Source organism: Podarcis gaigeae (genome assembly GCF_964106915.1).
Source record: "Podarcis gaigeae genome assembly, chromosome: 1".
Taxonomy (NCBI): domain Eukaryota; kingdom Metazoa; phylum Chordata; class Lepidosauria; order Squamata; family Lacertidae; genus Podarcis; species Podarcis gaigeae.
The window spans coordinates 66,560,920-66,576,102 of NC_139678.1; the positions used below are offsets into that span (position 1 = coordinate 66,560,920).

The following is a 15,183-nucleotide window of genomic DNA, read 5'->3' on the forward strand; positions in this document are numbered from 1 at the left end:
GGATACTGGAGTGGCTTGCCGGTTCCTGCTCCAGGTGGATCACATTTGGTCAAAACTCTCCACTATGACCTGTTCATCTTGCGTGCCCTGCACGGCATAGTTCATAGCTTCTCTGAGTTATTCAAGCCCCTTCGCCATGGCAAGGCAGTGATCCATGAAGGGGCAGCAAAAATATTGTGTTCTAAATAACCTCACAGGGCTATGAGAATTAAATGAGGGAACAGGAGAACCAACTCAGTCAGATGGGTGTGCTATAAATAATAAAATTATTATTATTATTATTATTATTATTATTATTATTATTATTATTACTACCATGCATGCCACCTTGAGCTCCTAGTAGAAAAGGCATGATACAAGTGCAATAAATAAACAAACATTGGATTTTATCAAGAGTCCAGAAATTGTGGTCCATTGACCAACTGTGGTCTGCAAGCTTCATCCAGGTGGTCCACAGTGTCTCTGCGGACTTGTAGTTGAAGATGGGAGAATGAACACCCATTAAAGATTCATATTGATTTTAATTTGTATTGCTTCTTTCATATTGTATGTTATTGTTCAAATTCTATGGAATTCAAATCATAGTACAATAAAATACAACTTATAAAAAAAATAAAATAAACAATAAAACATACAGCATATAGGTCAGCTCATCACAGTTGCTACAACAGGCAGAAAACAACCATTTAGTAGTCCACTAAGACACTCAGCTTTTTTTCAGGTCTTCTGAGCATGAGGCGTTGGGAGACCACTGCTGTTTTATTTTGTTCTGTTAATACTGTGTATACAAATTCAGTACACTGATGAATACTTGGGAGCCCCTTTGTTGAAAGACATAGCTCATGCTTGGTATCAGCCTGTTCCCCACTTCTAAAATAGGGATAATAATCTCACAAAGAATGAAATAGATGCTGCCTTGCTTTGGCATGGTGGTCAAAGATGTATCCCATCCTTCTTGCAGCACCACTGCTCCAGCATTAAGGGAAATGCTTGTGTAAGAGTGCTGTGGGAAATAAGAGGGGTGGTTATTAAAAAAGTGGAGTCTGTAGGAAGTCTGTCAAAACAGGCACATAATCCCGCTGGCCAAGTAAAAATGTTCAGTAAGAATGCTCAGAGTCTGAGCTTCTGTTTATTTTTTAATGGCAAGTGAGGTAGAGTTCTTGACTCAACTTTACTTGTTTAGCCTAAGATGCCCTAGGCTTGGCTTCCCTGAGGTAGTTCAGCGTACTCTCTGTTGTGCTAAAGAGCCAGAATATTTAATCAATGTTAGCAGCAGCCGTATGTTTAGTCATCTATATATCTAACCGATGACACCATAGCGGTTGGCCATCTGGCCGAGGGCGTCTTCTTCAGTCCCAAAACATTGTAAGATGAAATTTTAAACTGTGCAAGTCTCTTCTTGTGCAACAGATATGGCATGAGCATAAGATCAGGCAACCAATCTGCTGTATAGATGATGAGCAAAATAAATATAATTAATGTTAGTGGCATACTGCTACATAGTTAAAACTCCCTGGGGGAGCCGCATTTTATGACGTGCAACTTCCTTTCCTTGAAACAACTTAAAGTGGTTGGTTTCTCTTCTTCTTTTTATTCAACAAGACACACATCAGACTGAAATGTGTAATTCTGTCCTCGTTTTCCTTCCATCTGCCACTTTCAGAATACATAATTAATGGAAGGGTTTTTTAGTGTTAAAACCGTGGCAGCTTGATTATTCTTACTGTGAAACAGTACATTTAAATTATATTACAGGATGTGATAAGACCTTGTCTTGATGATTTTATCTTCCATCTAAAAATAACAGTGCCATACTCGTGAAACGCAATGACATGGAGTTAGCTGATGTGAAGTGAGTTATTGCCTGGTTCTTTATATTTCTGGAGAGAAATGCACATCTGGTTGTATTAATAAATTGAATAATTTTTATCATTGAAACTGAGACGGAGTCTATTTTCTCACATTGTTATGGTTTTATTACTGGCAGCAGCATAATGCAGAGAAGTGATGAGGCCAACCTTGTAGAATAAATTGATTATGATTAGTTGGGATGAAGTCCATTACTATGTTTCCTGGTTCCCTGTGGCAAATGCCCTTTGCTGTTTCGTGATGCCAGCCCTGAATACAGCCAGATACGCTTTTTAATGTGGCACAGATTTCATGGGATTGTGATACATTAAAAAACCATGGGAGAGTGGAGGGCAATGCCCCTATACCTTCTTAAGGAGGTGGTGTTGTTTTGTCTTTTTGCTTCAGGTGCAAATGAGACACCTCTCTCCATTAATGTATTAATGTGACATAAAGAACCAGTGTTTGCATGTCATGTATATTGACTATACCATGAAACAGATTTTGACGCTTGCAAGTGTGTCAAAAAAAGTTATGCTGCTATTCTTTTATATTATTGAATTTTAGAATTGTATTTTGTTATTTTTTTTGTTTGTGAGCTGCCAGGATAACACTGTTGTTGGATGTCCTAAATAAATGCTAAAAGAAAAATAAAATAAATGCTTTAAATAAAAATAAAGGATCAGGGTAGGGAACTGCCACATCGCCAGAAACTGCTGGCAGAAATGGCTGCTTAATATTGCTTCTTGGCAAAGCTGGTGCTGGGGAAAATTATTGAGGTGTATGCATGTCCAAAATCAGAAAAAGTAAATAATAATAGTGCTGCTAAAAACTTGTCTCTATTAGTGATTTTTCTTTAATAGGAAGAAACATGTATAGATGATGATGATGATGATGATGATGATGGTGATGATTTAGAGGGAGATGATTAAAAAGCCTTGATAAAAGGTTGTGGTGGAGTAGCTGAGAGGAAATCCCTTCCAAATACTCATCCAGTTGACAAGAAAGAAGATTCCACCTAAACATTAGGAAGAACTTCCTGACAGTAAGAGCTGTTCGACAGTGGAATTTGCTGCCAAGGAGTGTGGTGGAGTCTCCTTTGGAGGTCTTTAAGCAGAGGCTTGACAACCATATGTCAGGAGTACTCTGATGGTGTTTCCTGCTTGGCAGGGGATTGGACTCGATGGCCCTTGTGGTCTCTTCCAACTCTATGATTCTATGATTCCTAGCATTGTATTTCCCCCCAATACTGGACCCAGCCATTTCCTGTTTATCTCAGAAGACTATTCCAGAAAAAGCAACGTGCAAACTGCAGTGCTGTGAAGATCCTAGTGCAAACACTACTGATTTCTGCAGAGTTTGCTCCATCGCAACAATTCTAAAAACCAATCTGTGCAGCCGAAAATCCTGAACCTGCTACATCGTTCGAAAATCTTTGTATTTAGTTCAATTGGTACTCTTCCATCCATCAAAGTGAAGAGACATGTTTGTTCACGGGAAGCAACAACTGAACGCTAATGGCTTGAGACATTAGAATTAAAGTGGCTGAAACACTTCAAAGAAAAGAGCAATCTTATCATAGCTGCCAGGTGATGGATGAGATGACATCAGAAGTCTTTTCATCTGTAGCAGGTATGGTGACCTATCCATCTTGCAAGTCTTGCTGCCCAGTATTGGTCACATTTTCTCCTTGGAGGCCTCTAATGAAGACACAAACAGAATTTGAACTAAGGCTATGCTAGCATGCTTGACAGGGACAAAATCCAAGTTCTGTGAAGTTTTCTTCAAAAAGCTTACAGTACATATTTCTCAAAAAGAGAAAATATACTTGTTTGTTACAAAGAAGCACGTGGCCAGAATTCGATTACCTTCCTTGTATTTTCTACCATTTTTAAAAAAAATACGGGTGTAATCCAAGCCGAAGAACCATAAGAAATAGTATAAGTATCACTTCAAATGATGGAAATAGAGGCATGCTGACAAGATGACACTTGTCACAAGTTGACAGAAAGCTCCATCATGGTAGTAGATGTCAAATCTGTGAGATTCTGCTGGTGTAGCAGGGGAAAGCAGTGTGTGGCAAGGGCAGATGTCAATACTGGATACACCATAGAGAAAGCCTCTTTGTTTCCTCAACTTGCCCACCAAAATGGTGTGACCCTGTGCCAGCCCTGAGGCTGGCAACGTTAATGTGGGATGGAAGAAGAAAGGCTACTCCCATCTCCTGCCCCAAACACAATGAAAAGGCAGGTCAGTGAGAGAGGGAATGTAAACGTATAGTAAGATTTATCTGTTCAATTCTCAATACAATGTTAAAAATGGACACAAAGAGTTTTATTATTTACAAAAAGTTAGAAGAACTTTGAAAACTCTTAACTGTCCAGTTAGACCAATCCGCTGCAGAACAGAAGTATGTCTGAGTCTATGGTTTGTCCATACATTAGACTGCTAACATTAGCATAAATTATTCTTTTCTTAAAACTGATTTTTAAAATATTTTTAAATATTTCAATGATATTGTTGTTGTTGTTGTTGTTAATATTATTATTATTAAATTCACCACTTATATGCCAAAATCACTTTTATTATATTTTAGGACTAAATGTCTCTTTTTCAGTGATGGTGAACTTTATTAACGATGGCCTCAAATTCTACTATTAATCTCAAGCTGGCCTACTCAAAAATATTGCATTAATGCTGAATGTTTTGGTATTCTGTGAACTGAATTATCATCTAAATGTGAATGGCTTATTGTAAGTTTCTTTAGTGCAGCAGTTAGTTGAATAATATATTCAATAAATATTTAAGTCATCTATCTGTCTGTCTATCATCTATCTATCTATCTATCTATCATCTATCTATCTATCTATCATCTATCTATCTATCATCTATCTATCATAGACCACTCAAACATTTGCACACCTGTTATCAAAAATCTAACCAATTTCTTAACTTTTCTCCCTCTGTGAAAGAGACTTTCATATTTCTGCCTCATATGAAGGGCACTTGAGAATTCCTCTAGACTTTTGAACTTACCTAATCATTGTGAGATGGTCAAGGGTAGTACCTATGTTGCTGGTTTCCCCTCAGTAAGCATTTCACCAGCACTCTGCAACATCCCTGACTGCCCACACTTTCTGAAATGAAAAAAAAAACCATGGGAGGAGTTATCTTATACAGTGGTGGACCTACCTTTTCGGAGACCTGTTCTGGCGGTCCCTTTGCAACCAGCTATGAGGTCTGGGTAACTACTGTTGTTTTCTTCAGTGGGGTTGTTCCATGACGGATCACCCCATGTTTCCAACATCTGTGCTACTGACTCTCAGACTTCGGGGTTGATGAAATATATACAACAACAAAATAACCAATCTGTGTCGTGCCACTCAAATTGGCTTCCGTAGACCCAAAATTTTGAAGCAATCTGGACTAAAGTCACTTCTGGGGCCCTTCCGGGATTAGGGGCCCTGAAGCTTAAACTTCATTAGTTCCATTGTAGATCTGCCCCGATTCCATGCAGAGTGCAGACCATTAGTGAAATGTTTGATAGAATGAAAGAAAGAACACTTGCAAACATCCCTCAGCAAGGTTGCATTGAACATAGGACTAAGGAGAACACTCTATTAGCAGAAGTATTTCTGCTTGCCCAATGAACCAACCTCCCCTCCCCTCTTATGCTGTTCTGGGTGTTTCCCTGACCCTCCAGATCAAATTTGGGCAGGGTAAAGGCAGGGCACGGGATGCAGGAAGAAATCACTTTGCTTTCACTGATGCAGTAATTTAGTTGAATATGGCCCTAAGGTAGGCGCAATAAAAAGCTGCATCCCACATATGAACATTTCACTGAAATTTCACTCTCCCCTTTAATAACTTTTGAGAAATTGTCAGCCCAGCACTGGTTCATATCTTATAATATGTATTGTATTCATGGGAGATTTTGTAATAAAGAAAAGATTTAGCTATGATATTTCTTTTTATTTTCTCGTGGTTTTCTTGGAATAAAGGATGCTGGATTAGAAAAGCCTTTGGTGTGATCTGTGGGGACTCTCCTCAGGCTTTGTGGAGAGCAACAGAGTTGCTGCTTTGTTCCAGGTGTCTTTCAAAGTTGGAAACATATGGCAGTTCCTGTGACTCCAACATCAATAAGAGAGGGGCTGAGGAGGCAACAGAGCTCTACTCCGCTGTGCTCTCTTTATTTCACTGCTGCCAAGAATTTCTACCAAGAAATGGGAAACCGGCCCAGCATCTTAGGTCAATGGTGGGCCCTCTGCAAGGCTCTAGGCCTCAGTGGATGCCCTACTATGCCAAATCTTGATGTCTGCCCTACCTGTCTCCAACACCATATGGCAGAACACTTGCCACATGTCGAGAGATGACTGCGAAGGGGTAGGAAGACATCTGATGGCATAGCTATACTCCTTCCTTGAACCCTTTTGGGCCTGGTGGTTCTTGTGAGGCTGGCACAATCCTGCGTTGGCTTCAGATAAAGCACATTTTGCCTGACAGATAAGGCAGACGCCAGTTGTCACTGTTATGTTTGGCAAGAACAGGATTCTACAGCAGCACAAACCCTGTGGGATCAGGCACTGCTTATGCACATGTTAATATGGAGAAATAGTTGCAATAGTTTGGTGCCTAGCAAGGATAGTTCATCTACTGGATAGTTGGACTGCCAATCACTGAAGACCTTTGGATGTTGTTACTGAAACAACCTGATTGATTCCACATGTAACATATCCTCTACTTAAGGGAATCCTTGGCAAGACCTCAAGAATTCGGGTGTGCTGCTTATCAGTTTGAATGTACTTTGGCATAAACTTACACAATACTTGGCTACAACATTTACAAGCTAATGCTATAAATCTCACACAGGCCTGCGCATTAAAATCTAACTAATGTTACTTTTGAAAATGTTGCCAGTCTGAATGCTTTTGTTAAATCCCAGCTAAAATTGCGGTGAGAATATATGTCTTTAGAAATTACCTGCAGTTTAAACCAACATTTTGCCGCAATTAAAATAAGCCATCCTTTTGTTTCCTTTGCAAGTGACTTAAAGCACCCATAAAAGAATACCTGGAATGAAATAAAAGCCATTTCATTAAATGCATGTGGTTGTTTTGCTGTTGAAAAGGATATAGTATACAAAACAACAGCATTATCAAGCAGTTTGCCTTATCAATCTTTTATTGCTAAGTTTCAGGTACAGTAAGGAATTCTGCTACCTGCCACTGATCCTAAAAGCACTTTGTGGGAAGTGTTGTGTCAACTTTGGTTTGACTCTTCTCCCGGAAATGTTTTATGGCTTACAGCGCAACTCACTTTCGCTATACTCTCACTCCATTTGGCATGCAAGCTGATATCGTCTCAAGCAGCAATATTTAGTTGAGCCATTTCCCTCTTTTTCATTTGCAGAAGAGCTGCTCCCTCTGCTGAATTTTCTGTGGACAGAACACGTCATCTGATGTCTTTCCTTACCATGCTAGGCCCCAGTCCTGACTGGAATGTAGGGCTTTCGGCTGAAGATCTCTGCACCAAAGACTGCGGATGGGTCCAGAGAGTAATTCAAGATCTGATACCATGGGATGCTGGCACTGACAGTGGTGTTACCTATGAGGTATCATAAATATTGATGCTACTCGCTTAGAACGTGCACTGTTTAATAGAATAGAAACATGCAGGGGCTTGTGAGAGATGTCTGCTCTAAAGGACATGGTACAAATATCAAAGATAAATAAATTAAATGTGCATGCTTGCTGTTTCTGGTCGAGTATTGCAGCACCAGTTAGAAGCAGGGAAAGCTGGAGTGGCAGCTTCTTTTTTCCTATAGAAAGGGGGACTCTAGAAAAGATTAATGCAGGTTGTTAGTCAATATGTGTTGCCTTGTCACCCATCTGTCAAAAGTGCTAGATATCCTTGTGGGAGACTAATCAAGAAAGCATCTTGCTGTGGGCAACACCAATAAGCCCTGATATTAGAATTTCACCTCCAACATTTCTCCGATGAAAATAGGGACGTCCCATTCCATAATGATAATTTTGCTACTTTTACCCCACACATCTTACAGCGCTGCCCCAGCCACATGGGGCAGCTTCCAACATATATAAAAGAACAAATAAACATTAAAAAACTTCCCTATACAGCATTGCCTTCAGATGGCTCGGGGGGGTCAAATAACTCCATATCCTCCAACATTTCTCCAATGAAAATAAGGACATCCAAAGGAAAAGTGGGATATTCCTGGATCAAATTAGAAACTGGGATGGCTTCACTAAAATAGGGATAACCCTAGAAAATAGGGACACCTGGAGGGTCTGATACTTTGGTTTCTGTTCAGGAGTAGCATCCAAGAAATAGCAAGGGAAGAGAAAATAACATTATCACTTGTTAAATTTCTGGAGGCTTCCTTTCTGTTTGTATTGCATATCCTACTGAAGGCCTTGCCCACTGCAGTTTGAACATCCACACCACTTGGCTGCTGATTAATAACTGCTACTCTTACTTTTACATGCAGAAATAAGTTTTGCATGGAAATTAATTGTTTCTAAAATGGATTCCTAGACCAGAACTTCAAATAGTTGTATAACTCACAGTATTGTTCCTGTGAAGTTCTGCCATTCTGAAATGTTTGTTTATTACACTTTATCCTGTCCTTCCTCCACACAGCTCAGGGTGACCTCTGTGGTCTTCCTGTTAACATCACAGCAGCCCTGAGACATAGGGTCAATCCAGTCCAGATAGGTCAATCCAAGGCTATTTTGTTCCTATGGATTAACTTTGGCAGTCATGGTTTTCCCACAGAATCCCCTTTTCCAGTGATTGCTTGCATCAGCTTCCATGGGTCCTCCATCTCTCAGGTGCCTATCATGAACCAGAAGGCACTCTGTGTCCTCACACACCATGCTTTTTCTGGATTGACCTAACCACCACTTGTACACTGCCGCTAGGTAACAGTAATGATAGTATGCAGCTGCTGGTTACGTCCCCTCCAATGCTGGCTGTGAATGTACAGTCCTTATGCCAGAGTATTTGAGTGTGAGGAAAATTTAAATGCAGGACTTTAACAGAAGCAGTGTGTTAGCGTAATATAAGGCAAAGAGTACCCTCTGAGTAGTGCAGGTATAATAGCTTCTGTGTAAGTAAAGAATCAATACATTGTAATTAAACTCTTGTGGAGAGAGGGAGAAAGTTGGATCTCAAATCAAAACCTCTTTATGTAATTTTATGTGAAGAATTTCTTACTCCTTTGATCAGTCTTGAGAGAATAAACATCCTATGTCCTTATCACTAGAGGAAAATATTACTACTTAATTTGCTTTTTTAAGTGGGAAATGGACAATATGCTTTGTCCATTTGATGCTTGGATGCTTCCTGGCATGTTTATTAAATATCATTATTCTTATCCAATATGGGTACATGCTGGCTCTCTGCTGAGCATACAAAAGAGTGGAAGCAGGGCATCTCATTCTTTACAATGTAGGGGGAATCTTCCATGTGTAAAAATGCCACAAAAATTGTCGTACATATATATTGATCCTCAAAAAAATATTCTGTTTCCTATAACTTTTCCAGCTAAACAAATTAGAAACTAAGTGTCTTTTTTAATTTTAACACAAAGAATATGTTCAAAGAGTAGTAAGGGACTCTAATATTCCAGTGACAGAAGCAAGCGATTTTGAATGCAGTCTGTTGAGTATGCACTGAAAATAATTTGTTCCAATTTATGTATATCCTTGCTGAGATAACTAGTGCCATGTGCTGTTTTCTACCCAAGGCTCCTCCAGAACAGTGTAGACTTTATTTCCATGACTCACCACAGGAACTCTGCTATCTTACTGTTCTGTCATTGTATTGCTCTGTGTGGTCTTATCAAACTTCCTGCCTACTATCATTTTGTGCTGTTTAGCGGAATTATTGTTTTTCAAGCATGCTATTGCCTACCCACTGAATGTTGTTGTTCAAGATTACACCCCCCTCCTTCCCTGCATGTTTTTCTCATTTTATGGTTTACTATCCTGCCTCTTTTCCGAGTCCATTTCCTACCACAGGTCAACAACTCCCAATTTACTATCCCGGAATTACACAAGGCATTGTTTACTTTCTTTCACGGTCATTAATGAAGATGTCAGCAGAAACCAGAACCAGCACACTTGTGAACTAGCATAACAGTTTGTCGTTACCCTTTAAAACAGACCCTTGGGTCAAAAATAATGAGGACAAACCAATCTGGAAATTGATCAAAAAATAAATAAATGCAGTCATACCTTGGTTCTCAAACAGAATCCATTCCAGAAGTCTGTTCAACTTCCAAAAATTAAGGCATGGCTTCTAATTGGCTGCAGGAGCTCCCTGCACTCAATTGGAAGCCAAGGAAGCCCCATCAGATGTTCAGCTTCCAAAAACGTTTGCGAACCAGAACACTTACTTCTGGGTTTGCGGCATTCGGGAGCCAAAACGTTCGAGTTACAAGGCATTTGAAAACCAAGGCACGACTGTAGATGCATTTTCTTGTCTTAACATATCTTACTGTATCATATACTAAACAATTACATTGATGCTGGAAGCCTATTGCTCTCTAACTAACTAATTGACTTGTTTGTATTGACTTTTGACACTGAAACAAAGTTATCATTACACAAATCCTTGAGTTGGGTTTGCTGGCTGAGTCCTATGGATTTGCAGCAGGGGACCGCATCCAGAGAGATACATCTGTATTTGTTATAATTCTACCTAACCAATCTCTGTTAGTTGTGATTGATGAGCATTTGCCAGGGTGGGGTGGCGGAAGTGTCAATCAGATTGAATTTGCCTTAAAGAGATATGTGTGTTGGGGGAGGGGGCAAGCGGCCCTATTTTATTTTATTTTATTTTTAATTAAGTAGAATGCTTCCAGTAATCAATTTGGGCTTCATATAGGATGTAAATTTTAGAAATAAGAAGTTGATACAGAACCCATTTTATTATTAACAGACCATGGTGGCTGAAGGCTCTTTTTCTGCTTCAGACTTTTAAACACCCCAATTTCATTTGCAATCATGTGAGACTCTCCTGACTAGGAATTGAAGGATCAGACCATTTCTATCTATTTTTAATTTTTCTCATCTTAAATTTTTGCAACAATTTCCTAAGAAGAAACCTATGAAAACTCTTCAACATTTTTGTGTGACTTTTTCCTATTTAACACATTTTTGTATGCAGTTTTCACTAATGAGCACATTTTTGCAAGTGATTTCTCCCAATATAGTGCATTTGTGTGTGTTACTTTCACTACTATATTCATTTTTATGCACTTTTGCCCCTAATACATGCATTCCTGTGACATTGTTTGGTAGAAGAACGGCATCACAAAATTCAGAAAAGGGTGAATTTTGAAAGAGGGCTGTGTTTCCATTCTCATATTGTTATGGAAATTCAGGGTGTTCTGCCCCACCCCACCCCACCCCACAACCCTAATATGGAAAGTGGGGATTAAATGGGAACTGAATCAAATTTCTTCCCCTTCCCTACTTCAAATACAGACTTCAAGTCTGGCATCACTTTCCGGAATGCCCATGTATGTGGCCACATGACACAATGGGCATTCTAGGAAGTGCTGTCAGGTGGAAGCCTTTGCGAAAAGAGTTCTGCACTCCTGCAAGTGTAAGTGACAGTCTTTGAGGTATTAAGAGCAACCATCCTGCCCCACAAAATTTCACAAAAATTATCCCATTCTGCATGAAAGAGGCCAGGGTTGGGAAACCTCTTCTGTAAGGAGGAAAGGGTTTCATTAGAATAATAGGTGCAGTTCAGCACAGTTTTAGTCTAGAGCTGGTTATTGCCTATATAATGGTGAAATACAGTCCTGATAATCTTCTGTTGTTCTTTTTGATTCCACGATGTAAATCAGTCCACTTGCTTATCCATCCAGTTTCTTAAAATAAAATCCAGCTGCATATTGCTTGTCTTCTGACAATTCTGTGGAATGGGGTGGTGTTTTTTTTAACTGACTGCCGAACTAATAAAAACAGTAAAAATTATCTGTCGTAGAAATAAAAAAGCCCGCTGCAGGTTCCTAGTGGAGGAGTCTGAGCTGATCATGGCAGCAAAGCCTTTAGCCATATATTTCTCATAGTTTCCTAGACAAAGCAAAGGGTCCCTGTTCTTTATGTGCTTCTGCCACCTGCCTGCATGCTATGGTCATGCTGCAAAAGAAAGCTTGCAATGCCAAACATCTGGAGTTATAGAATGAGCAGAAGCTAAATGATAAAAGCCAATTTATAGTATATATTCAGGTGGATCTCCCCCTCCCATTGTGCTTTAAAATTGTGGGATTTTTTAAAAATGGCTATGGTTTTTAAAGGAAATTGTGGCCTTATGAGGCACACACAGCTTCTCTGTTCAGTTTTCTGCCCCTGTTCTCAAGCCTCACTCCCATTAGCTTTGCCTCCACAGTACCATTTCCTGTAGCCGTTACCTTCCCCCCACCCAGCCTCGCCAACGCTGGAAACTAGAGCATGGCAAAAAATAAGGGGGGCTGTGAGACAACCAAAAGGGAAGAATTGCACTGGAATTTCTTCAAACAGCAAGGCTCCTTTTAAAGACAATTCTAATGCTATTATACAGGGGGATCTGGGATGGTTCCTTTTTTTGCGGTGAAGGAATGGAGAATGAGAAAGAGAATGAATAGATGAATACTGTATGTGTCTGCATGTTTACAGGTGTGTGTGTGTGTGTGTGTGTGTGTGTGTTAGCATGAATGAGGTGTGTATGTGGCTTTGGCCCCACATACTTCTGGTTTGGCCACTTCTGGCACAGAGCCTTGAGAAAGTTTCCAAGGGTATGTGGCTCTTTTGCCAACAAAAATGTTTTCGTAGACTACCTGCACATTTCATCCACTTCTGTTGAAAGGGTGGGGGATATACAGTGGTACCTCAGGTTACATACGCTTCAGGTTACAGACTCCGCTAACCCAGAAATAGTGCTTCAGGTTAAGAACTTTGCTTCAGGATGAGAACAGAAATTGTGCTCCGGCGGCACGGCGGCAGCAGGAGGCCCCATTAGCTAAAGTGGTGCTTCAGGTTAAGAACAGTTTCAGGTTAAGAATGGACCTCCGGAACGAATTAAGTACTTAATCATTAAGTACTGTAACCATTATTTTATTTCCCAATACTGAAGGCAGTGGTAGTGAATGGAGCAGACTCAGGTGGACCCTGATCAGAATCAGGCAGCCTATGAAGCACGGAGACCAAGGAAGGTTGTTCTTGCTGAAGAGCTAAATTGGGCTTTGAAATGAATCTTGTGGTCAGTGCATGCCCCTACTATTTGGACCACAGGTCTGGCTCAGTATAAGCAGCTTGCGATATTATTTCTAATTCAGAAAACACTGAATAGACAACAATATCACCTAGAGTCTTTGCTTAAATGAAGAAGAAATGAGTGAACAAACCTGGGTGGGAGAGAGGTTAAATCTGGGTGGGAGAGAGGTTGTTGAGTATCTGATATATGAGTGGTGGGTTGCACTCAGCTTGAGCTGTACTAAAAGACTAGCAAGTATCTGTTTGCTGTGGATCAGAATTTAAAATATGCACATGCAAACAAATAACAACTAGGTTTGGATTGACAGACTCCTCCCCAAATCTGCATGCCATATGGACAAGAAGTCCAAGCTATTCAAGAATCCAATTTAGTCTAGTTGGTTATCATTTTTACAGGAGTTTGTATGGGTGTCCTACTCTAACGAGTGTGCCTTGAAATAAAAAGTAGGGACTAGGTTTCTGCCTAATATTACGCTTATTCATCCATTAATATACAGTTGAAATACCTTCTCTATTGTCATTTCAGTGGAGTTGTGTTTATTTATGATGGTGTATTTAAAACTTTAGGACATCCATACTAAGTTTTCATTGCTGACTTTTCCAGGAGCCACAAAAGAAGGGCAAAAGTCTCAAGAGGAATAGGTGGGAGAACTGAAATTGGGATGGCAAATGAAAGCTCTTGCCATTCTGTTTCAACTTTGCCTTTTATGTCAAAGTGTAAGGTAGAACAAGCAAGCGAGATTTTTTTTATTTTTTATTTTAAGTACAGTGCAAGAACTTGCTTTAGTCTGTAGATCAGTCAACCCGAAGTCATTGTGTAAACTGGAAATGATTTATGAGTACTGGCAGACAGAGTTCATGGACACACGCTAGGAGTCAACACAACGTTTTCTGCGATATTCAATTTTTATATTAAATATTTACCTTCCTGAATATGTATGAGAGCAGTTAATGAGAAATGTGCAAGTGTAGACAAAGTTAGGATTTGAATAGACTGCCCTGTTTATTTTCTGGCTATATTGATTTTTATTTTTAGTAAGGTGCTAGGGTCGCACAACCTTTTGTGCAGTTGATGTCTTGAAATAGTTGAGTGCAGCAATATTTGTTAGGGAATACGAATATCAAATATGTATTTATGCTCAAATTTTGAAGTGTGTTTTGATTTTTACAGAAATGTGGCAAAGGAAGATGGGAAAGGGGTTGTAGAAGTCACCCATGTTTTCTACTTGAATTTGTAGGTTTTATAAAACAATGCCTATTGCAATTCTGGTGGTTTTTCTGTTTTAATTTTTTTGTTCTGGTATTGCTGCTGTCAAATTAGTTCATATTGTAATTTGATTTGATTCCATATTTTTATAGAGTATTTGCTGTGAGTGACTCTTAATTTGGGGCTGAAGACACAAAATATATACCGTAAATTAATGTGCTCCCAGTTTGTCTTCATTTTAGCTTCAGGCTGTTGTTTTTAATTTATTAATTGTCTTTTATGCAGTCTTCAAGAGACAATGTACAAGAAAAACTGCCAGAAAACCCAGTTTTTAAGAAACAGCAAGTGCATTTTAAAAAAAGAAACCTAAAACCATAAAAAATAGACAGTCATGACAAATATATACTCATGATAAAGAGTTCAGAATCTGAGGTCAGTTGTAATGGAAGTAGTGTACAACTGAAAACTTTTCAGAGTACTTCTTGATTCTAGTGCTATTATATTTTGTGCTGAGTGTCCACTATTCACTGTGACATTTTTTATCACGGGTTTCTTCTATATCTATATCTTTCTGCTGCAGTCACCCAACAAACCAACAGTACCTCAAGAGAAGATAAGGCCTCTCACCAGCCTCGACCACCCCCAGAGTCCCTTTTATGACCCAGAAGGAGGATCCATTAAGTCAGTAGCCAGAGTTGTCATTGAAAGGATTGCACGGAAGGTACCAGTATGGCATTCCTAACAGCAATACAAATTGAATGGGGTGGTGGATAAATCTAATAATAAAGCTGTAACATAGAACTACTTTGTTCATTACTAGATTTTTCAACTAATGCATAA

General features: G+C 39.4%; 1 protein-coding gene across 2 annotated transcripts in view; it reads left to right on the plus strand.

The window, feature by feature from the left end:
* Positions 1-15,183, plus strand: part of SPON1 (spondin 1) — a 270,549-nt gene that overhangs the window by 239,466 nt on the left and 15,900 nt on the right. For both annotated transcript variants that reach the window (XR_014560639.1, XM_083725080.1), the window contains exons 8-9: positions 7,258-7,459; positions 14,924-15,064. Coding sequence is in view for 1 of the 2 variants with exons in the window: in XM_083725080.1 (XP_083581206.1) it covers positions 7,258-7,459; positions 14,924-15,064 (343 nt within the window). In the remaining variant the exon portion in view is untranslated. The remainder of the gene's footprint in view (positions 1-7,257; positions 7,460-14,923; positions 15,065-15,183) is intronic.